Genomic DNA, 26,995 nt, shown 5'->3' with positions numbered 1-26,995 from the left:
CACGTTTTACGACATGTTAATAATATTTCTCAAAACCTCACATATTCATATACTAGCTTCCGCCCGCGACTCCGTCCGCGCGGATGTCGGTCTCCGCGTGGATGGTTTATTTCTCCATTTTGAGTTACTCTGACAATGACATCTTATAAATATCTATTGGACCCAAATACGGCTAGGCCTATAATTGTGCCTATAATAATACGCAACGTGTGTTGGCGGTTCTACAGAACAACGTCTATGGATAAAACTGAAAAATTAAGATTAATTTTTTTCTACGTATTTTTCCAGGATAAAAAGTATCCTATTTTACGCCCAGGATAATAAGGTATAATTATACCAAGTTTCATCGAAATCGAACCGTTAGTTTTCACGTGATGTCTTCACATACAGACAGACAGACAGACAGACAGACAGACAGACAGACAAAAATTTTTTTAATCACATATTTGGGTTTGGTATCGATCCAGTAACACCCCCTGCTATTTATTTTTTCAATATTTTCAATGTACAGAATTGACCCTTCTACAGATTTATTATATGTATAGATAGCTGTCATAAGGACATTTCGAAATAAAGAAAGAAAACAAAAAAGCCAAAGGAGTAACGGATATCAATTAAATTTCAAACGCGAAAGGCACACCATGGACAATAGAAAATCGCGCTAATAAAACTGAAACAATTGATACAAATTACCTTTTATCATTATTGAAGCGTTAAAAATAAATTGAAAAATAAAAAAGACAGACATATGCCACCCCGAGAGAGTCGCAATGGAAACAAATTAATAATTAATTTTCACGCGGGAAGCACGCCAAAGTTGGGGGCATTTGTTCGATCTCGTTTTGTTCTAAATTCAAAATTCAGGGAACGATAAAGTTAAAAAAATTGTCTCTGGTTCTATTTCGTTCTTCGTTCGAATTTCGAATCGGTTTTACTGGCCACGAACTTTTGAACTTTTAGAATGTTTTTAAAATCGATTCTATTTTTGAATTTATCTTTGTTTTTTCAACATTATTACTTATAGTGACTTACTGGTTACTTTCCCTCGAAAATTATTAATTACCTGAAACGATAAAAACTTAATTTATACAATTTCATTCACTTAGACAAACGAGTTCAATACATATCTTATAATGCGGGTTTCGCCGTAAAATTAAAACGAGCTTCAATTTACTTTACGGCCATTGAATTGGATTAAGGGACGTACAATTCTAATCGAAAATGATACAGTGTTTTTACCAACTTAAAATATATAGGTAGTATTGAAATTACCAACTACCTATATAATAATATTATCTATTTACGAAGAGGCGATCCAATATTAAGGTAATTAAAATCATTTGCATTTAGATATTAAATTTTTAAATGGTGCGTTTGAAAAACTTATTACAAATTGGTTTTTAAAATAGTTAATCTACTTTATTATAAGTAGCGTCATTAATTATATTTCCAATTCTCATTTCATTTCCAAAACTAGAAATGGGAGAAAATCGATAAATAACAATAAAAAAGTAATAAAATAGTTTACATTAAACTGAGCTTTATGGTTGTTTTATGGCCCACTTGAGGTCCAAAGCGTCTAATTTGACTTCATTACGTGTTCAAAGACAATAAAATTATATTTTATCGATTTCTATCTGATAATTATATATTTAATTCAGACCACGAAAATGGAGACGATTAGACGTACCTATATTCGTAATAATCTCCATTTTGTGATAAAATGTGTAGGTAATTCACTACCTACTTTATAATGACTTTTAATGGGGTTTTATATTCATTGTAATAAAATCATTCCAATATTTGTTTATTATTGGATGAACCAAACTTGGTTTCATTTATTGTATCTATAATCAATTTTCCTATAGGTTTAAAATATCGAATCGGTTTAAAATGGAATCGAGTGATACCATGAATCAAATCATAGAATTATTAATAGATACCTAATCTAATACGATAGGTTATTAAAAAAAGTCTCTGAATTTGAATAAATAATCATGCAAATACAGCCTCTATTATATCACTAAAACAATACAATAAAAAACGTCGATAGCAGGAGGGATTAACAAAACTACCCCCATTTTGAATCGATCCTTTCACACTTGGCACAATCGCGCGCGACGGTTGATTTCCGTTCTTAATTCAAATAGTTTTACTTTTTTTTATTTTATTTAATTTGAAAAAGGAACGGCAACCCGATCGTTAATTCGAATATAGTAGGCTCGAATTACGATTATAGATTCGTTTAATAAGTGACCTCGTTTGAAAAGGATATCGCTTATTTATCGATCGATTGAATAGACGAATCAAATGGCTCATGAGCTTAATGAAGTTAGTCGGTTTGGGCTTAACTGGCTATAAAATATGCGGAATTCACTAAGATGGGTTGTAAACTTTCTAAATATAAGGAAAAGGATCCGATCACAGAATAAATAAAAGCGGTCATAAACATTAAACACGAAGGTAATAAAAAAACGGTAAGATGTCGTCTTTCAGCTGTCGCGCTATTTTGAAACTACGTTTCGAAAATCGAACTACATTGGCGGGAATCGATGCTCATTTATTTTAATGTAAATTTATAAGAGTTATTTTTTAGAACTGCCTGTCATTTAAATATTTGCTGTACATTTCTAATAAAATAATTTCAGATATGCAGTGCATCTTGTTTCCTACAATTTAAAGCTCTTCGAACAAATGGATATTGCAGTCGTAGATTTTACTCACATATTTTTTCACAGAAAATGAAGACATTTCGTATTAAGTAGATATCATGTTTTGTTAATAAATATCAAGATTAGCAAAATAAGATGCGTCTCTAAAAGAATTAGATTTGTAGGTGCGTTAATGTGCAGTGCGTGCCAACTCGGTGAGAGTCAGTGGAGCAGTGGGTTCAAAAGATCTTCACGTAAACAAACAAAACTATTTTAGCTATGCACATAAATAAAACTTTATTTTTCTGCATTCGCAAACATACCTATCTTATCTTCAATCGATATATAATTGCAACCAATTAAACGTTCTATTAAGTAAATAATTTGAGGAATCCGTATCAAACGGTGGAGCACGGCAGTCCGCCATGACAGCTCTGACCGTCACCGATACAAATCCAACGTCAAATCGAGAAAGGAATTAAAACGTCAGGCCGCCTTCAAGGAATCTGGAGGATAAAGCTTCCGCCGAGAATCCGACGATTAAACGAAATAATTGCAGCCAAAATATTACAACCGCTCGTTATACGCTCCTTCCCACGTTATCACTCTTTTGATCTACACGCACGTATCTGTTACTTGATGAATTTCGATATTTTTCATCTGTCCCGAGAATGTAGTTTGAATTATTTCAAACGACGCATTCCGCAGGCGATCCCGACTCGCTTGGATATTGAACAACCCAATAAATTCATAATAACACTAAAAGTTTCGTAACGAAAATCATTAAATGACAAACATCGTAAAGTGGAGGCGAAATAGAACGCATTCTCCCGGTTTATATTTAAATTTAAAATCCGAACGAGCGACATATTTTTAAAAGTTCGAACGACACTTAAAACTAATCGCTGTTTTCGATTCTAGAACGTCTTTTGAAAGAGTTCGAATATGCGTTCTAAATTTGAAATGTTTTCGATCGAACGGCTGCTCGCTCGCGTCAAAAGTGAAGAATGGCGGATTGTGAAATCCGTTGTTTCTATCGGCATTGTAGTCATTAATAATCGGCTATTTTGTCTTCCAGCCATTAAGATTAAATTGAAATATATCGCGAGCGCTGTGTAGTTTTAATTTCGAATGTGGAATACCGAATATCCGAGATTTAAAATTCGAACATAATAGTGATGTAACGTTGCATACGTTAGGCCGGGATTGGGCGTGTTGTAGTTGCGAAAGACGTAGGAACACGTCGCATTGTTTGCTCTTGGGTCGCGGTTTATGAAGTCGTCGCTTCTCAGGCCACTCGCGGCGGGAAGCGTGCGAGCAATCTCAAATACGATGCGTATCGTCCGCGAACAATGAACGTCTCTTATACCTCTCGGTAACGTCTGCAAAAACGTAAACTAGTCGTTTAATACGTTTTTTATTACTCTCGTCTTGAAGATTGTTTTCCGCTTGTAATCAATTTTTTTGCTCCGCCCGTGGAATTTATTGAAGATGCTGAGTTTGTAACTAAAATAAATTAATCCGTATAAGCCGGTTGCGCGTTATTCGGTGTTAATGGCCCTATTACTGCCAATTACTATTTTTATGAACTCTTTTCGTTCTTTATTTTGTAGATTTTATTCAGAGGAATAGTCAGTTCGTCACTATATAAACTATTTCGTAATTAATTACGTTTGGGAGCTGAAATCGAAAATCCTATAGTCTTAACTAAACTCGAATTTATTTATATTTAACAAATACAGGATTTCAATCTAATTTATACCTTAAAGTGTAGACAGTTAAGTTCCAAAGCAGAATGCATGAATTGCGAACGGTACTCAGTATTTGCGCAGCCCGATAGATATCTGTCAAAGATACTGTTGCAGTATTTACTTGCAACACTAATTACATTAAATTCACAAACAATATGTACTTATGTCTATTGAAATACGGTCTATTTTCGCGTAATTCTACTATTTCAGGTGTATTTGTATGTTTGTATCTCAGTTACAATGACAGAAATCGCTCTCACCCCGTTCGTGCACTACAATACTTGAAGAATATAAAGATTTGATTGTATTTATTAACTCTTGGCTGGTTCGCAAAAGTTGTTTTATTTGAAAGATATTTGTATTTGTTACGGTGAAGATATTTTTGAATAGAAGGTCCTTTAGTCTTCAATAAACTTAAGTATAAAGAGTAGATATATATTTTTCGTACTTATAAGATTTTTAAGACACAAGGGTATTCTTTATTTTGTAATATCATTATATGTAATTTTATTTAGGTATGTATGTACTGTCAAATTTACTTTAAGACGTACCTCAGTGATCTTAACGCACACTAATACCTACTATGTATGCGAAGGTGTTTTTTGTTTTGATTTCTTTGATGTTATTCGCAAAACAATCTGTTAAGATTGACGTATTTCTGAAAAATAGAATAGGTTTGATTTATCAGTATAAAAGGCAAGTAAAGCCACTAATTATTTATTAAAAAACATAAAAATCTGTACAAAAGGCAAGAAAACCCACGTGTTAGATACAGTTAGCAATAAACAAATTTTACATATATTTTAAGACAGTAATCCCATCGCACCGATTAGATTTTCGCCAATACACTAGAACGCCTAAATCAAGCGGACTCGATATATTTACGACGTATTTTATTTTAGACGGACCCAATTAACCTTTCAGTTAGCTACATCACTTAATGTCGCGTAATGTCGCAGTAAATCTTCGGATCGGAATTCGCTCGCTGCGTTTCTATCGATACGCAATTAATCGACACTCGGACATCACTATTTTATTTCGGTTTTCGGCTCGTTAATTTTGTGTTGCTTTAAAAGGTGCTAAATAATTGATTTGTGTGTACCTATAGATGCTTTTATTTTTAAAAGTTAATTTTGGCTTCAATGTAAACTAATATTGGAATTGGAATCTGGTTGGGTCATAAGAAAAAATCCTATCAGAAATGATAAAACGAATCCTGCCCTTTTAAAGTGTAGACCCGCGTCTCTTGAAGCAGATGCATTTCACATTTATGATGAATTTTAAAATGCAAATAAATGACCATGTTAATAGGATTTTTCTTAGTCCAAAGTCCACTAAAACTTAAGAAATATTAAATAACCATTAGTTATTTTTATTGACGATTCGCGACACATTCTTTGTTTCTAAAAGAAAATATTCACTTGTCAAATATCTTAAGATTAATATTGAAAAAAGTTATCTATGACAGTGATTTATTTGAATATTTGAACTATTGTTTCTTTTTTTTTTTCAGTAGAAGTACGTATGTTTTGTTTAAGCTGTCAAATTAAAAATGACTTATTTGCCGTTAAGTTTATAAAATGAAGTTGTTTATAAAGAATCAAAGAATATGAATCATATCTACATTTAACTACGAGTTTATAATATAAACAGAATACAGATACAAAAACTAATAGGTATTATTGAAAACGCAATTAGATATAAAATAATCATCCATTGTATTTCTTAATTAAAATCCATCAAAACAAAACGAAGCATCGATAAGCATTATCCATATGAATTATTAATAATAAGAACACGCAATATTTAACCTATTTCGCAAATAACTGTAACCAAAAGGTCGCTGTCAATTTAAAATTTATAAGTTTTTGTGATAAAATTATATCGATACGAGGTAATTATCTTCCATTACTCGATATCGGCATAGCGTGATATGCCGCCAGCACTATTGCTTTCTTTACGAATTTTTTTTAACGTTCAACAATTTCTTCGTGTTAATAATTATTGATATTGCTTTAAAAACATTTTTATGTGTTATTGTCCATTTTGTTTATCATCAATTAAGATAGTCGATGTTCATAAACTTAATCTTAATTGAGATAATAATGTTGCATTCTGCGCTAATTACACGTAAACAATGGTAAATAATTGTATGAAATTGTAAAATTGCTATAAATAAAGCCTATATCAACTGTATATTATGCATTCGAGAGATCAAGAGAAACAGACAGACGAACTAAATCACTTTAATTCCGTTCCACGCTGATCCACGCTTTATACGTCGTACGCAGTCATACGCAGACATCATCATACTTTTCATTCATAAAAACTCCTACTAATCTAAGACATTCAAATAATACATATTAGTGAAGAATCTATTCCCTTATCGATCCAAAATAGATCATAGCTTACAGGAATAAGGTTCAAATTTGATTGTAATTGAACATTCGTGTCTTAAGGCTATCTAATAACATCAATGATCGAGTCGATTGAGAAAAATATCATTAAAAAACCATCAACGTGATGATTCAACTGGCCAGAGCGGTCCGTCATCAAGCACAATCGATTCTTTATTTTTTTTTACTTATTAAATTATCGAGACATCGACTTGACGCGATTATCCGAGGCATCGATTTTATACTGAATAAATAGACCGCTTTTAGCTAGATCTGTCTCGAAGGACCAGCAGTTTTGTAATAGTTTACATGCAAGTATTACATAGTTTTGAAGATTTTTTATGCCTTAAATTGTAGTTTTACACAATATATAATATCTGTGGTCGACTTTCACGACAGTTCCGGTCAAAAATAATGATTCAAAATTGCGAGACCTCTCGAACCGCTTTCGTAGTGAAGCGTGCTTTAAGTCTTGTGGGAAATTCATTATTTCTTGAAGATAGCTATTCCTAGTTATGATGTTTCGGATGAAGAATCGATATGGCCCGCCCACTTATAGAGTAAGGGGAGGGGCGCAAATCGAATTAGTGAGGCCAATGCATCGATTAGCCCGAACGATCGACAAAAAACACGATTAGTCCCGAAAATCATTGACAGCCGAAAAAAGGTAACAACCGACGGTTAATGGTGGTTTTTGTTCGAAATTCGAAGATTTGAATTCGTAATTTCAACCGCATCATTTGTCAGTGACAATTTTTTGGTTACAATCGATTTTTAAATACAGGTTAAGATTATTTTTTCGTTTGCAGCGAAACGGCGATGTTTATGTGTCGGTACCTTTATACGATAATAGGGTAATTATGTTTTTTATTCCTCCTCACGGGCATTTAAATTTTAAAGTATAGACTAGAAATTAATTAACTCATCTATTTGATTAGGTAATATTGAATTGTCTAGTTTTAATTTAAATTAACTATCGCTGTCTGTTAATACTATTAAACTTTTATCATAATATAAATAATTTAATAATACAAGGAACACCTTGTTAACAATAATTTATAATTTTAGCCATATGACATAATATTATGACGCTTTACATACTGTTGGTAATCTATAGTACTTTTTACACTAATTTAATAAACAATTATAATAATAAATAAAATAATAAATAAATCTTTATTTTGCCAAAAACATTAACTTTACAAAAATATGTGCGCTGACTCTTGAACTAGAGTAACTCTGTGTCTCAAGAGCCAGCGTTCCTCCCTATAAATACAACTACATAAGTACATTTTTAATTATATACGATAATTACTTATCATCCATTGTTTTAAAATTAAGGAATTAAGTTTTTCACCAAATAATTGGGTCACAAAAAAGCAATTCAAATAGCAGGAATGAAATCTAGTCTATCGTCAGGTCGATGGCATGGGAAAGGTTTTTGCGAACCCGGGACACATTCCTGCACCAAGGCTGTGGGAACTGTCGATAGCATTCCGCCAGCGGGGAAATGTTTGATACTATCGATATCGATCAATTACAGCTTGCACATCCCTAATTAGATTCGGTGCGCGTAAAGCATTTTCGACATTTAAGAAATACTTTTATTTACTTTTTATTTGTTTCTTTTTTTATCAATCAAACCTTTTTAAATGTGTATTTGGAACAGCTTTCTTGGTAAAGTCACCTTTTTACATTTAAGAAAAACATGAATTTCAACAATATTTACTGTTGCATATATTTTTAAATATCGTTATATTATGTAGTTGCTTCAACACAAATAGCACAACATCTGTCTAATTAATTTATCTAATTTATATAACATTTATTTCAATTAAGACCTAAAACTTATAATGACACCATAAAACTGACCGCATCCGCCGAAGTAATCAATAAAAATAATGGAGAATCTTAATAAATAAAATTGCTACTGTATAATGCCAATATAGGGCATAATAATAGTGGCACGGGAATCGAACCCGCACCCAGCGTCCATCTTAACCACTTTACGATCGGTAATTGTTATGTTGCGAAGTTTTATAAAATATGTATATAATAGTTATACGTATATGTATATAAAACGTTGGTTTGTCTATTGTTTTGATTGGAATAATATCTTTTGGTTTAAAAATAAGATTTACCTCATTGGTTTTGAAGATTCTTGTACTTACTCAGATTAATATGCAATAATTTGAAAACAGACTATTTTTAGGGATATTGAAAAAAATAAAGGCTATAAATTTTGACTAACTTGACCAAAACTTCGAAGAAAACATATGTAACATTTTACAAAACTTGTCTTAAACTATGACAAAAACATCACACTTTACCACCCTTATCACTTACCCCAACATTATCTATACTAATATTATAAAGCTGAAGAGTTTGTTTGTTTGAACGCGCTAATCTCGGGAACTACTGGTCCTATTTGAAAAATTCTTTCGGTGTTAGATAGCCCATTTATCGAGGAAGACTATAAGGTTATTATCATCTCGCTATGACCAACAGGACGGAACACTGCAGGTAAAACCGCGGAGCACAGCTTATATAAACATTAAATAATATTTCAGTACAATGATTAAAATAGAAAATCCTTCAATAGCGAGCATGGTAAACAATAGCCCGTATTAAATAGTAACATAAATATTCATTGTAACGACGATGTGTATTCCGATACACGCAATTTGAATAGAAGAGATAGTATTGTGCGCTTACTGATTCGTATTTTGTATTTATAAGACCAGTGGTTCAGTGGTTAATATGAAGGAGAGTTCAAGGTTCGAAGAAAAATTTTTTTAGTTGTCTGGAGTCAGAAAATTGGCGATTTTGGGACTGCTGGTATGCCACATTAGAGAGGGTATCGTTTTATTGTGTTATTTATTGTTTGTAATAATCTGAAATCTGTCTTGCCTAGTCGGTTCTATAGTTTTTGCACGAGCCCAAATAACAAAACAACAATATGTATGGTATAAATTAGGAAAGTTTCAGTTCTTAAATTAATTGACTTACTTATGAACATAATTTATTTCTTCTATAAAAATTACAAAAAAAAAAGACGGGTTGCACTCCGGGAGTGCCGGCAGAAGTGAAAACTTGATTATTAACGTTCAGCATGTTTGATATTTTGGAATAGTATCCGTCTTACGCATGGAATATAAGGGCTAAAAAAAAAATCCGTCTTACGCTTTTTCGATCAGGCCACGTGTCCTGACGCGAGTTTAAGATTTTATACCCAACGCCGCTAAAGAAGTTTTCACTTCAAAAATCTATTAAAATCAGTTCAGCCATTACAACAAACTTAATACCTATAAAACAGTTCTACACACTAACTCCATTACTCAGCTTACAGACAAACACTTAGGTAATAATTTCTAGCTCATTTTCAATAAAGCTGATAATATCGGACCTTGAATATCGTTTCCGTTACTGAGACGTAACTTCCGTTAAATTGAGATAATATCTTGAAATCCTCGATCTTATTGAAGACAAGGATATAATCACCGTGTTTCTATTGTACTGCGATAATTCTTCTTAAATGAGGGTATTATTCGCGTAGGTATATATCGGAAAAATAATTCAAGGTCTTATAAATGTCCTGATATATATTTTTTATTCGAGAAAAAATATAAATATTGCACTTGATATAAAAATAGTGTCAAAGTCAAAGACTTAAAAAGTTATGACATCAACACTTCTGTCAAAATTACTCAACTTTGGACATAATAATATTATGTAACTTTTGACTAACCATCTTTGCTATCGTTTTTACAATTCGTATCTAAACGTCTCATTAAGAAGATTTAAATTATTTCTTCATTCATTCATACTTTTTAATCACTTTGGACACAAAGTTACAGTTAACTTTACATCAAAGTCAGATTAAACTATTGAAACTTTCGCAAGTGTAACTTTGGACGCAACGTCCGATTTTGACCCCACGCTATTCCGATTACTGTATGGATCTATCCTAGTAAGATTATAAATGCGAAAGTTTGTATGTTTGTTTGTTACTCTCTCACGAAAAAACTACTCAACAGATTTGGTAGAAACATTCCAGTAATATAGGTTATACTTCAGAATAACAGATGAGCTATAGAATCTTACTAATACCACACCCCGGACACTCCATACAAAATTATCGTTTTGACAGTCACACTGTAGAGACTGCAAATGTGTGTGTTAACGCTCTATGGTTGGCACATTTTTGACTAGCGTAAAAAAAAATTCGCGTTTTTCTGATGAAATACATCCGTAAACAGCACAATATCTAACCATTTTCTACGAAAAACGATAATCACAAATCCAAAATAATAAAATTACTTTAAGTCAATTTGATTAATGTTGTCAATCTTCGTTGCGTATCGTCCCTGTAGAAAAATATGGACCATTTTATGTCTATTGTCTGATCGTGCGGGGTGAGGTAAGTGTTTAATTTTGGCGGGAGGTGGAGAGTGTCCGTTCTGTAGCGTTTAGCTACTATTATGTATTCTGTGCTAATACTATAAATACGAAAGTTCGTATGTATGTATATTTGTTACTCTTTTCGGGACAATTTACTGGACGATTTGGTAGAAATACTTGATTTTGGATTGTCCGGGTGAAACCGCGCGGCACAGCTAGTTCACATTGCTCTATGACACAAGAATCATAAGGCAAAATGACCAAATGCTAATATGAATATTAGTGAGGGTCGGGAAGGGTGTGGGTCACTAACCTCTTGATAAATTAGAAGGGTGTAGATGCATTTATAATCCCAAAAAGAGTGGATAACTGGAGACAGACGGATAATCCATAGTTTCTATATTATAATTTATATAGATACCTCTTTCTTTGTCAGGTTGACTCTTGATTGTGTTTTTACGTACCTATAAGAATTCAAAGCGAGTTTGCTGACGTGTTTAAATATCAAATTTTATCTTAAATACACCGCCGTCAAAAAAATCTACTTACTTACCTTTGGTTCTTTCTTACTTAAGTGATATTTATTCCTAAACAACTTTAAAGTAACATCTGTAAAATAACGTCTTTCATCAAAGACAATTTAGGTACTGATAAAAATTCGAACGTAATATCCGAATAGACCCACGGTACAAACTAGTGTTGGAAGTCGATCAGATATTTGCATAACGATTATTAGAACAATAGATAATAATTGTCTCGACCGGGATCAGTACCCGGGACCCCGAGGTACAGGTTAATTGTGGTTATAATGTTTCTATTAATTGATTCTGGGGTTTTTGTGTCATGTGCAAATAATTGTGTTTTGATATACTTGACTTGAATAATAAGCTTTGTCTCTAAGCTAGTAGTTTGCTATTTTATACAGGTGATCTTTTAAAGATTTTGGTTTTGTTGTATTAGAAACTTAGAATTTTGATGGTTAGGTCCATGTTTAGTGCGAGGTGATCAGTTTTTCTGGATCTCTATTTTTTTTCTATTTGAGGGTATTTTCAGCTAATTTGTAGGTACCTACTTGAAGTTCTGTGTAATAATCATATTTTTTATTTTATGTAGTAAAAAAAACATGTTTTTTAGCCATTTATACATCTACCCTCAAATTACCTGTTGCCAGAACTGTGCTAAGAGATATATCCTTTCCTTCTTAAAGAGCCAGTCCATCGAGTGCATAGCTTGCACCTCCGCCTCTGGTGCGGCGGGCAGACTGGCCGCGCCGGTGGGGTGCATCCGGACGTCCGCGCACCGCAAGCTCCCGGCGCGTACTGACCCGTCACCCGCGCGTGCACCCGCCGAAATCAAACTTCAAACGCGCCATTTTCAAATCAATTCTAGAATTTTTTTTAAATCTTCGCTCGCTCGCGTGCCGTCTTCTGAAAAGAAAAAATAGCGCTGTAATCGATTCCGTTGGCAGACAATCGGGCAACGTTTCGTGTCGAAACTAATTTTTACGTTTGATGCTCAGGCCGATACGGAAAAAAGAAAATTGACAGCTAAAGGAGTTCTTTCACACGCGCGATGACGTTAATGTCTTGACGGTATCGGGGCTTTTTTGTTTGCTTTGTTTGCTTTATTTGTTTCACATTGCAATCCGACTACAGTTGCTTTTATAGCTTCGTACTGAATCAATAGTTGTTTCGCATTTGTGTATTCCAAAGAAGCATTATTTGAAATTGTTTGATTTATCATCACCTAGCACGAATCGAACTCTACAATAAAAATAAAAAGTACCACAAAAGATTTTGTTGCTTTTTGTATACATACATTGCAACTATGATCTTAAACGAATGTACCTACACCTTCAAAATCAAGTAGCCATTGGCCAGCACCCTTACCCCCATTGACCATAAATATTATCCTATCTACATCTCAGTGGCAGAGTTAGTAGCGTGTCAATCAATAAACATGATAAGTGTTTCGTGCGCCGATATGCAAACGGGACACGAACCACTTGGATCGATCAGTCGATTGTCGCGCGGTCAACTCGACTGGCGAACGGCGAAGGTGCGTTTGAATTTGGAATGATAGCAAGTCCGAAATTCAAAATAGTCAAGATGGAAGACATTTGAATTTTGGATAATGAGTTCGAAATTCGATTTTGAAATTTTTTTTAATTCAGAGATGAGGCGCTCAGGTTTCGTAAGCAACGTGTAGATGAAATAGTATCTACCTACTTCTTTCGAAATCAATCAATATAATTTTGCTCTAATTTTTAATCAATTACTAAGTATGTAAAACTATCATTCAAATTTCAACGAAAAGCGCCATAAATAAATCGTAAACCACAAAATAAAATATCAAGACGCGTCGATTCCACCATTATCAATCAAACTATTATCGCATTCGCCGTCAAATATATTATGTTCCTACGTGACATTAAAATGAGTCATACAAATAGAAATAATTCCCACTTGAACTGGCTTTACACAACAGTTTATTAGTTAATATTCATTAGAAGGGGGAGGCCAGATGCGATAGATAAGCGAAGCCGGGTCACACAAGCCTTATTAACGCATTCGTACTTTCTATGATAAAAGCGTGCCAAGTGATTTTACTAATCTATGTGTTTATATACAGGAACTTCATTGGTATTCTATTCGTCATTCAAATCCTCAATTAAAGTTCTCAAGATTTGAAAATCGAACCGTTTATATTTTTTAAATTCTTTTAAAAATCGAACGATTCAAATCACTTTTCAGCCAATACATCTTGTTAATAGCAATCGATATTCAAACGATTCAATTGGTTAATTCAAACGCGTTCCAAATTCGAAATAGGGTATCAATAGATACCGATATCTTAATAAGGAATCGCGTGAGACCCCATCCATTACACGGAACAACTTTATTTTTCGACAAACATTTATTCAACGTTTTTCATTAAATAAATCCTTGAAAATAACTGTTGAATTTGAATTGTAAATGTGTCGTGTGTTACTATTTATTAGTAACAGCACTTTCTTAATTGTTTTAAAACTTCCTTGAAATGTGGGACTTGATATGAACGTTACATTAATAATTTAAATATGTTTTATTACAATGACGTCATAACGTCCTACTAAGTACGGGGCGGTTGATAAACTGCAAAATTAGTACATTTAAGTTTTAAATATATGGTTCAAAATATACGATATTTTATAGGTATTTAGACAAATTCTAAACTTGTTGCACTTGGTAGTAGTAGTTCAGGCAAAGTTTTATCTAAATGTGTTCATTGCTAAAATATTCGATTCCGTTCCTGCGTGACAGAAGGACATACAGATATGTTAGCGTAGAAACTGTATCTATATTGATTTGCTATAACGTGTATATTGAAAAAGTTTTGAAAAATAAGAGCAATAAATTCAGAATTCGTGTCAAAGTCATCGATTGGCAACGTACAGGAGAACTTAGTAGTCACGATAGATTTTACAAGCAACTTACTTAATAACAAAAAAAGGCTTTGCTACCTTCTTAATAAGGTTCAAAGAGCAATCCCATATTTTATGATAGTGATAAATTTGTTGTGGCCATGTTTACGTATTGAGCACCTGCCCTATTTTATTGTAAAAGTTTTATCGGAAAGCGACGAATTGATGACGCTTTTACTTTTAATAGCTATCAAAGTTAGATACTAGTGGCTATATTAAAGTCAACGAAGAATTATAGTTATGGCTTGTGTTACAGTCGCAGTACTATTTTATTTTTTATAAAACAAAGTTAAAATATTTATTTGCTTCCTCTTAACATGTTTTAAATTATCTAGTATCTAGGTCGCTAATATAACTAAAACCGTCGTAATATAAATCTTAATTTCTACGATTTCGTAATATAACTGCAATAATTTGTTAGTTCTAATAACTGAAAAATTTGGAAGAAAAATTTGTTAATATCAACGACAACATAATGCAGAAATGAACATTTACTCCAGTCGAGCAAAACAAAACAAAAACGTAGCGTCCATCGAAATGCCACGAAATGAAGCGATATCGATACGCGAAATGTAAATGTCGTTTGAAAACATTCCAAATCTAAAATTCGTATCTATTCCGTCGAAATTCGATTCGGTGTTCCTTTTTCGAATTCGTTCCCGCGTCCTTTTGTTGCCATAGACGCGTTATCGACACTCAACTTTGCGTCAGATATTAGTCATATTTCGGAACTTTATCTTTTTTAATCTGTTGCGGTTTCTCGTTCGCTCTTTGAACTGCACTCGACGTTCGGGAATTCGATTATTTCATTGCAGTTTGATTGATGGCTTTTTGTTACCTCTGTTTGTAAGGCTAAGTGCACATTGTGCTCCTGTTTGTTTGAGTCGTTTAGCTTTGTTTCCGTGCTAATGGAAAGATTCACTTGCTTCTTTTTAACACGCCTATACAAGTCTGTATATTTGTATGTGACCGCATCGTATACTCATTTTTAGTTTTATAAGAACTATATTTATTTATATATTTATTTATTATATATTTATTTATATTTACTTGTAGGCCTTGTGACATGAAAATACGTGTTAAAATTAACATAAATTCGACATAACAGCAATATCGTGTGTCACATAGATCAATTTTCTTGGTGTAAATATAATATTAAAGCAGGCCGAAAGCAATAAAAACGTCAACGTCACCCAAATTGACATAAACAATTTCATAGAGCAATAAAGATTGGTCTTGACATCTATAAGTTTTTCGCTAACCTCCTTGGTGATACTAGAAATTATATTTATGTAGAAGATCGATAATAATAACCTATTGTTGTTATAATCTGTATTTTTCTTATAAATAATAGATAGATATTGTAAGGGCAAGTTTTCGTAAATGGATTCGCTAAATGAAACTCCAAGCGTATATTCTATGCCATCGAATATCTAATCGGATGAATCGAATAAACTCGATATTCGATACCAATCGAGACATCGTTTATTAATTACCGGGCAGGTGCTGCCATTTCGACAATTATTTTTGGACAAGTCCATAGTAATTAGTTACATAATACATTATCTGTATGTGATCGGATATATCGTTTTAACGGTTTAAATTAGGTCAACGTTTGATTGACTAGCTTTTAAACAAGGTTTTGTTCGCGTTTGTAAATTTTCTAAAATACTTTTTTATAGTTTAATTCTGGTCAATAACTAATAAGCCAAATGACATACAAGTGATCATAATATTTATACAGATAACCATGCATTTTGCTATGGTACAATTTGTTTCAGTGAGGTTCGAATTTAGACTTTGTAATAAATATATTTCAAAATATGTAGTCCGACATCAAGCATTCAATATAACTTAGTATGAAAGATACCTGTAAAATAAAAATTTTAATTCTGTATAAAATCGACTTTATACTACAGTACACTGTACACCTATATCATCAAAATTACACATGGCTAGTTACACTAATTTTACCTCGAAGAGCATAATAAAAATTAATTACAATAAAAAGCGCGCCAAAGCAAAATTTAAAAAGGGAACATTAAGCAATTACGTTAGTTAATAATTAGAATATCCAAAATCACCCGCCATCTTGCCGCCACAATTTGACTTATAGATAAATTATAGAGATAGTCGTGTTATTTTTAAAATAAATTATAAATATATCAAACAACACTCTAGGCCCTAGGGGATAATAATTAGACAATTTATTATTCATTAGGGATCCGAAAACAGTTTAGACGACATAATTGTGGCGGTAAAAAGCGCGGGAAGGAAATAAAAAAAATAACATTGTTTATGGAAGCGTGTCATAAGTTATAGAGATTGGTATCGGTATTTGAAGGTTATGCGTTTTCGGTTTCGATGTGGGTATGGGTATTATAACAATAGTTATAGGTAATTAAAGTTTGGAAAGAAGAAATTTTAATTAATAACAGTAATCGTAAATAATTTAACTGTAAGTACCTAGATTTGTGAAAAAGACAAAAGTTTTCTTAAATCATAACGAAGTATCTTCAGAAGAACTAGAAAATATAGGTACAAGTAAGTAGTTTATAATACTTATATTATGTAATTGTATTACTTGTTCAAACGGAGATATTTTCAGTGGAGGGAAGACACATTGGTAAACGATATATGACATTTCAATATTTATTCCCCTCGCTCGGTCACCATGAGTTTTGGAAATAACGGATATAAAATATTTTGATAAAAAATTGTAATGTTGTGTTCAAATTATGTTTGCTTTGTATTTATTAAATAATTAATTTAAGATTTTTTGGAAAATTGTGGAAGCTTGTTTACTTTTTAGTATTTTATATTCTATTAAAAAAATATTAAAAGGTGTGATGGTAATTAAATCCTATTTAGGTGTAAGCGATGCTCCTTGCGAATGGACTTGACCTTATTAAGTAGTTAAGTACCTACCTACTTTTATAAGTTTTTCGAACAGAAACTAAAACTCGTAGGCCATAAAAAGTAATTTACGAATAATGTAATGATGACTATGATTAGAAAAGATATTGACATTAAAATTTTTTTATAAATACCCGCAAGCCACTAAAACCATGGTTGCCATGACAACAGTCAGATGTACTACATCATAGCACCCCACGGAAATATATTTTTGGATATGTCAATTCAACTTATTGATGATGTCCCGGGATTTGGCGCTTTTTTTACCTTTTTCGAATGTTCTAGAAATGATTTTATATTAAAGCAGTTTAATAAAGTTTTAACGGATTTAAAGCACGATTAATTTCTTATATATTATAATTGACTGATAGATAATAATATTTATTATAAATCGCTATTTAGCGATAAGGCCTCCGTTTGTTACAATGTATCCTAGGTTAAGTCTCAATTTGTATTTTATCTTGAGCAAGAAAGCATAAATCAATAAATAAATAATTAAAGAAGTTTTTTATTGTGTGTGCAGTGTGCACATGTGTGAGTTTATATTTTATTGTATTGTTTAATAAGTTCTGAATACTTTAGTTTTTATTGATTTCAGTTAGAAAAAGCAACTAATAATTTTAAGATTTATTAAGAACAGTTGTTGGAAAATCTTGTATTAAAATAAAATTAAAAATAACTACGATATTCACTGTCATAAAAACTACTAAAAACATAAACGTCAGATTTTATTATAAACTGTGTTATCGAATGTAATAAACTTTTATTTTATTTATTTAGATCCAGCAAAATCTGGCCAATTTCAGGTGATGATGAGTCAATAGTGATTCACCTGTTTCTGATCTATTGCAAGACAAACAAAATAAAACATAGCAAATGGTGTCTATCGTTTGATTCGATGCCAGTGTAAAGGTCGAGCCGTTTGCAATATACTATGTCAAATAATGTCAATTGGCTGGATTAAATTGTGTTTGTTATTGAATTTATACTACTGTACTTGTAGTAATATAAAGGAAAGTTGTGTATATGCACTATGTTTGTTACTCTTTCACCCGGAAATTGCTGAACGAATTTTGATGATACTTATGCAGTTGTGCAGTTGTTGAAAGTATTTAATAAGTAAAGTATGTATTGTCTAGTTTTCATAGCTACAATGTAAACTAAGTAAATAGCATTATAATATTATGTAGTCTATTTTTGATACTTACAATATAATAAATGCTTTCTTTAAATTGGGATTAGATAATAGATACTGATGTGTGCATAAAAATATATATATTATATTCGACGAATGACGATCCATTTTATAGATCATTTAATCCATCCGATATCGCGTCGGAACCGCGTCGTATGCTAAAATAGTGCAGTCTAAAAATACAGAGTGCTAAATATCATTCAGATCATTACTGGATGTCACCTGTTCGAGCTAATGTCGTGTCATTTCTTATGTCTGTCTGTCTGTATCGTATTTATATAATATGGTTCAGTGGGTGAAAGTTTCAAGGTTCGATAGCTGTCAATATTTTTGTATTAAATTTAAAACTAAAATAAAACTTTGCTACTCTTTTTTTTGAGATCAATAATCTGTTATATTTATTTTTATCATCTATAGTTGAAGTTCTTCTGATAATCGAAATTATTAAAACATGAACCGATAAATGACTAATTCTTAACCACAATCTAACCCATTGATAAAAATAAAAAAAACATCAATGATCACACGCGGGAAGCACATGTCCTGCTAGAGCGGGACAGCGCTCTACAAACGAGCGAGATGGTTGTATCTTTTTCTTTTTTTCACAGATCGGCAGATTTCACCATGTGCTTCGAACTTTTGTGACGTAAAGGTCAATTGGTATTTTTGTTTGTTTTTTTATTTAGAGCAAATAGTTTCGATTGGGTTAGTGTTTGTTTTTAATGTTTAATGGCAAATGTTTTAGTGCGTTGGTGTTTAAATATGTGTGAGTTTATCGAGTTTATCTTTTGTGTTTTATTGGAAATATCAAAATTTTGATTGCGATCTAATATTTTGATAAGTAGGTAACTAACTAAGTACCTATCGATGTATTATTTGCATAATAATTTTGTACCAACACCGTCTTTTAAAGTAATATTCGTAAACTAGTGAATATTATTAAATAATAATCAATACAATTTCTTACCATTCACAACAATGTGTTTATAAATGCGAAAAAAAACTTTCCACTAGTAGACTAAGCAAAACGCCTAGTTCTTAGAAAAAATTAAAAATCGCTATAAAAATACAAACTCGTATTTCTGAAGGTGATAAGCCTTTAAATTGAGACTTCGACATATTTTCTCACGGTATTTGTTATGTAATTTAGGCTTTAGTTCTATGGGATAGAGTTTAGAATCGATTGGACGTGGATAGGTAGTAGGAGTGTAGGTCAAGTTAGAAGCGATTGAGTTATTAAATTATGTTTTGTTGAAAAAATGCTTTACTTATACAAAATCTGACAGGAATGCTTTAAATGAACCGCAAAATAGTTATAAAATTAAATGTAAATTAAAACCTAGGTATCTTAAATTAAAAATTAATTTCCACTGAATATGCTCTATGAGTCAATTCTGAAAACTTGAGCTCTAGAATAATTATATATGGATACTGCTAACAGTACCTAGAATTACTAAATATCCGTAACTACTAGGATTGCTTCTCAGAAAATAAATTGACTTGATACATTTTTTCCGTTGCTCTACATAATAAAATACATAATAAAATAAAATAAAATCATCTTAAAAATCTGTAGAAGGGTCAATTCTGTACATTGAAAATATTGAAAAAATAAATAGCAGGGGGTGTTACTGGATCGATACCAAGCCCAAATATGTGATTAAAAAAATTTTTGTCTGTCTGTCTGTCTGTCTGTCTGTCCGTATGTTCAGGCATCACGTGAAAAGTAACGGTTCGATTTCGATGAAACTTGGTATAATTCTACCTTATTATCCTGGGCTTAAAATAGGATACTTTTTATCCCGGAAAAATACGTAGAAAAAAAATAAATCGTAATTTTTCTTAATTTTTCCGCGCGGACGGAGTCGCGGGCGGAAGCTAGTTTAAAATATTTGTATTAAGGTCCTGGTATTAAACTCACAACAATAATTCAATTTAAAAGTTAACAATAATAATGAGTAACTATACTATAGGTAGGTACCTATGTAATAGAATATCATAAAATCGCTCCGCTACCGCTTATAACTTGCAGCTATCGGTGTAACATATCCCCATTATTGCTATTGTAAACAATATATGATGATATATCAATTAAACGGGTTAAGTTACCATTCAGTTATGTATATGTATCGTTTGTTTGTGCGTCTGTTGATTTTTTGTACTATGAATCTATACATATATTATAAAGCTTACGAGTTTGCTGGAACTGCTGGTCCGATTAGAAACATTCTTTCATTGATAGATAGTCCATTTGTCGAGGAAGACAGGCTATAGACTAAGATCACGCTAAGACCAACAGGAGCAGAGCAATGCGGGTAAAACTGCGGGGCACAGTTAGAACATTACATTTATTTGAATGTAACATAGGAATATTTTTATGCTAAACATAGAAAACTTATTATTAATAACTAGCTTCCGCCCGCGACTCCGTCCGCGCGGAAAAATTAAGATTTATTTTTTCTACGTATTTTTCCGGGATAAAAAGTATCCTATTTTATGCCCAGGATAATAAGGTATAATTATACCAAGTTTCATCGAAATCGAACCGTTACTTTTCACGTGATGCCTGAACATACAGACAGACAGACAGACAGACAGACATACAGATTACAGACAATCAAAATTTTTTTTAATCACATAATATTTGAGTTTGGTATCGATCCAATAACACCCCCTGCTATTTATTTTTTCAATATTTTCAATGTACAGAATTGACGCTTCTACAGATTTATTATATATGTATACATATAGATAATATACGGACATTATTATTATATATAGGTACATGGTATATTTGTTTTTATTATTTTTTGTCTTTTCTCAGTAGTTTTTTTCATATTTTATGTTAGGTTTAAATGATAGGTATTTGTGTAGGTATAGTAGCGCAAGAAGTACTAGGTTCGATTCTCGATTACGCAAAACAAAAAAAAAACTTTAAATAAATACCATACCTATAAACTTGTAAAAATATTAAACATCAATACTCAATAGTTCCCACATAACCGCTTATTGCAATATTATTATCATTAACGATACATCCGTTACGGGTAGAGTTACAACTAAGATAAACAAAACAATTGATGCGAGATGTTTTTACAACTAGGCATATTGCGTTTGTTATAATATGATCATAAGATTTATTAAGTTTGTTCATGTGTCACTCTAAAACTGATTTATCAACGGAATATTATATTAAAGTTAATACCTACTTTAATATATATTTCCCCATTGTACTATGTCATGTTCCTTGATAAAATTAACTTAAATAATGAGTATAGAGGGAATATTCTTGTTAGAATTTTTATTTTTTTATACAATGCCAAAAAAGAATGACATTCATAATTCCTACTAATTTTATCAATAGCATGCACATTATATTCTAATAGCTTTCCGCCCGCGGCTTCGCCCGCGTTTTCAAAGAAAAACCCGAATAGTTAACGTTCCCGTAGGATCTCCGGGATAAAACCTACCCTATGTGTTAATCCAAGTTACCCTCTGTATGTGTGCTAAATTTCATTGTAATCGGTTCTGTAGTATTTGCGTGAAAGAGTAACAAACACACACACACACATCCTCACAAACTTTTGCATTTATATATGTATATTAGTAGGATGAATAAAATTAGTCTAACATAATTTAAAATCGATAATAAAATCACAAATTATAATAATCATGCTTAACATTAATACAAAACTAGTTTTTTTAAATACTTTATTATAAAAGTAATTAATATTTAGATTTTGTAATTAAATTGGTATTAAATTATGATTTATTTTAAAGTTACGTAACGAAATTTGAAAGCATCCCTACTAATATTATAAATGAGAAAGTAACTCTATCTGTCTGTCTGTTACGCTTCTCTCAACCGATTTTGATGAAAGGCACAGACAATCTTTAGACCCTGAGAAAGAAGGCTACATTTTATTGCGAAATATGTACCACGGGCGAAGCCGGGGCGGACTGCTAGTTTACCTATAACTTAAAGCTTAATATATAACTTAGGTAAACATAGATATCCAAATTTTGATCTTAATTATGCACATGAAAAATATTAAAAATTATTATAATAAACTCTTTTTTTTTCAATTTCTAAACTACAAGCACAACAGCTATAATTAGGTAGGTATTATAAGCATTTTCGGTTCAGCAGTTTAAGTGTAACTAAAAGATACCTGTACCGACGCATAAGAACTTATTATTATGTGTGGATATTATTTTAAACAAGTAAGTACGGATCCCATATATATTATATTCATACAATCCCATTTAAATAAAAAATATCTCATATTATCTCATATACTTGACACTTCTCTACAAAAAAAAAATAAATTCAACAAACAAACTTACATTACCTACAAGTATATCTAATATCTATAAATAATAATTATATTTAAATTTCAATGTCGACTTATAAATTTATAACATTAACATTTAGAATGGATCATTTTATGATTTCCATATGGGCACACCATTATTAAGACATGTTACACAGTACACTAGTTGCTTACCGCAGCTTCGACCGGAAATCTTATTGGAATAAATGGATGAAAAATCTTACTACGGTAATATATTTCTTATTAGACCATTTTATAAAACTAGGTAACTAATAACTACACTACCTAGTTTAAAAACTGCATACCTACATTTTAAATATTGAAAAGTTACACGAAAAAGCTAAACTAAATCAGAAAGAATTAACTCAATCTACCTATAAAGCCATACTTATTACAACAAGCATTTTTTCCCATACCATTAATCCATACTAATATTATAAATGCGGAAGTAACTCTGTCTGTCTGTCTGTTACTCAATCACGCCTAAACTACTGAACCAATTTTCATGAAATTTGGTATGGGAATATTTTGATACCCGAGAAAGGACATCTACTTTTTATACCGGGAAAATGACGCAAAACTATGCGGGTTTTTCTTTGACTGCGCGGGCGAAGCCGCGGGCTGAAACCTAGTATTATCTATTTCACCCATACAAAAATACCTAGGTACGTATATTTAATAATTAATCAGCATTAACCCTAGGTCTCACGATAAATTAAAAATAACTATGATTGCACTAACACATGTGCTAAGCGATTGAACAAACTTCCGTTGTCACAATAATTACTTTAATGTTATCATCATTGGCTATTTAACCGGGTTTAAAACGGTCATTTATGTTTTAATAAGTTATGTCCAAGTTTATAAAATTGTAATGTTTTTTGTACTTAGCGGATATGTTTTCTAATGTGACATTAATACAATTGCGAAAATTAAATCAATATTATAATAAATGTTTGTTTGTTTGTAATTGATAAACTCAAAAGTCAAAACTGCTGAGCCGATTTTGAAAGTGTTTTTTCTCTATCTAAGTAGATTTTTTTTTCTAGTCAACACGGCCAGAACCACGGCAAGCGGCAAATTAAATTTTTATGTTTTTCCTATTACTTAATATTAACCCTATAAAGGCTTCTTTCTCAAGTTAGTAGGTAGTGAGTAGGCTTACTTAGTAAGTTTCAAACAAACTAGCTTATGCCGTTTCCGGGATTACAATTTTTATCATGATCGATTCAGTAGTTTTCGTGTAAACATCCTCTACAGGGTTTTTAAGATATTATAATAAGTTTACTAAGTAAGTACCTACCTACTACAAATACCTAGGTATAGATGAGCTAAAAATACTTACCTACACTTGATAATATATTATCGCTTACCTAAGTAAATTATAAATAGGTATTTACTTACCTAAAGGGAAATTATATTAATTTTGCTAAACAAACTCAATTCCCTCCTAAATTTTTTTTTTGTTTTTCTAGTTACCTACCTAGGTAGGTACCTACGAAAGTTACGAATTTTTTTCTTATTTCCAATTACTTTTTAATGTATAGCTAACAATTTTAAAACTACGAATGCATAATGCATAGGAAGTTTTAATTTTTAAGCGCAAGAACGATTGGCATAATACGGGTCACATAATGAAAACTTTGGCCGTAACTTTCATAAAAAGTTGCGTCAAAAATATTTAATAATACGATTGTTAACAATACTTTTTTCTATACGTTGAATTATAACGAACATAGGAAATGTTTTAATTTACTTCATACAAATATAAGTAAAGTATTTAAAAACAGAAAATGCCATAAAAACCGGGACTCGAACCCACCGGTCTGTTAAATTGCCAATTCCAATAAGTTTATTATTCTAAAGTTTTTTTTAAATACTAGCTGGTAGGTTCCTATTTGCAATAATAATTAACACATTTTATAAATCGAATTGTAATAACTTTTGTCAATTAAAATATATTATAAAAAACAAAATAGGAACGCACACATTTTTAGGTGTAGGTATCTTTCCATACATTTTAAACTAATTTAACATTTTAAACTGATTCTCGTAACTGTGAATAAAATCACTACCTAGGTACATAAATAGTTAAAATTATATAAAACTGATAATCTAATAAGAAAAATAAATGTGTTCTAATTGATAAAACTGACATAGGAAATAGACACAAAATGACAAACAATTAACCGGGGTCAAGGACCTGACGCCATCTGGTCAAAATTGTTTTTGAGATAATTAATTAGTCACATTATTATTATGAATTCGTATTTATTTTAAAATTTAAATTGTTTAAGTTCGATTATTTTTAACACGGCAAGTTAAAGTTTAAAAATATTTAACACAAGAGTTAGAAAAACTTTTTAATACCTAGGTGTTAAAAATTATGACTTACCATTGTTTATTCATATTATTATTTACCTATAACACAATATATTAACACAAATGTACTGATTTATGATTCGTAATAACAACACTATATTTTTGAAAAAAGCTAGACACCTATTTGCCTATAAAAGAACGAAAATATGAATTTATAATTATAACAAATTGGTACAAATCTAATTTCAAAAGTTTGTGTTTATTTCCTAATTCATAATATTAAAATTATCGAAACTGTCACTTAAAATAATTTAAATTGAAATATAAAAAAAAAACTCACCAATTGGCCATTTATTTATTATTTTTTAAACTTTCGTATCATTTTTTATCAACGTTACTTTTTTTAAAGAGTAAATTTTTTCTAATAAGAACTAAAATTTACCGGTTCAGACTAAAACTGAATTATTCTCACTGTATTTAATTTCCAAATATATCTTATTTATATCCACTAATTGTTTATTTCACGATGTATGGTTTCTTTAGATTAAAAACATTTTTTACGTGCATGTAGAAAAATATATTTTATAAGTCACTTCACCAAACTTTTGTTGAAGAAAAAAATTTAAAATGTAGAAAAAGAATCTTATTTGAAATTAGAACGAATATGTTTATGCTTCTGTTCAGAAACAAACAGTTTTTGTCACATAAATAATCATTAGTATGAATCTTGTTTCGCGTGCTTTTATATTTCCAATAAGTTAGCGTGTTTCCGAACGATCGTCACAGACAGTCAATCAAAACCGCTACACCGAACAACTGCTAATTAACTGTATCAATAGACGGAATAATCATCGTTTGATTTCTAATTAATTTCATTAACTCGACGTTATCAAACTCATAGATCACTCGCAATAGAAAATCGATGATTTTTTTATTATACTTTAATTGCACACATTCATGACTTCATTAGTGTTTGATCGTAATTAATATATCGCATTTAATAACTCTGACTTCCCCAATTTGCTTCGATACAATCGATTAATTCACATAAAAAATCGCTACACAAACTAACCAAAATAATCACAACGAAAACAAAAAGCCGTAAAAACACTATCACTTACATGTAACACAAACGTCAACACAAACTGTTCACACACAATCCTGAGTCCATCAAGGAGCACACACAAAAAAGTCGATTAAAAAAAAAATAGTTTTTCACAAATCGATTATCGGTAATCGGTTACGTAAGGACGCGAGAGTGGTACGGGCAGTAGGCACGAGCGCGCGCGGTGGCCGCGTGTGTCGACTGCAGTGCAATCCTTGGGCCCCTCCAGCTGCGCGCATCTGAGGCGAGCTCCTTGGCGAGACCCCGCCCAGTGGGACGCCACTCGCCGGCTAAGATGACCACGGACCTCCCTCTCGCACTCGCGGCCAACGCTCGCTGCGTCCCGCTCGCGCGGAGGGGCGCGCCTCGCGAGTCGAGACGATGAATCGAGATGTGTACTTAGGTATCGCGAGTCCTTTTGTTGTAGTCGATAATAGGATGCGCTTTTTTTGCAACGACGT

The 26,995-nt window shown here is 31.8% G+C and overlaps 1 protein-coding gene across 5 annotated transcripts in view; it reads right to left on the bottom strand.

Moving 5' to 3' along the window:
• The window catches only part of LOC123700563 (homeobox protein cut), a 122,644-nt gene extending 95,921 nt beyond the window's left edge, over positions 1-26,723 (bottom strand). For 4 of the 5 annotated variants that reach the window (XM_045647812.1, XM_045647814.1, XM_045647818.1 and 1 more), the window contains exons 1-2: positions 26,551-26,723; positions 12,361-12,626 (exon numbers count right to left, since the gene is read on the bottom strand). In XM_045647812.1, coding sequence (XP_045503768.1) covers positions 12,361-12,483 — 123 coding nt within the window. In that variant the 5' untranslated portion in view covers positions 12,484-12,626; positions 26,551-26,723. The remainder of the gene's footprint in view (positions 1-12,360; positions 12,627-26,550) is intronic. The other variant, XM_045647813.1, reaches the window with a different exon arrangement.
• Positions 26,724-26,995: the final 272 nt, after the last annotated feature.

The sequence above is a fragment of the Colias croceus genome, chromosome 19 (genome assembly GCF_905220415.1).
Source record: "Colias croceus chromosome 19, ilColCroc2.1".
NCBI lineage: Eukaryota > Metazoa > Arthropoda > Insecta > Lepidoptera > Pieridae > Colias > Colias croceus.
The sequence above is the reverse complement of the archived record's forward strand: the minus strand, read 5'-3'. Positions and strand labels throughout refer to the sequence as shown.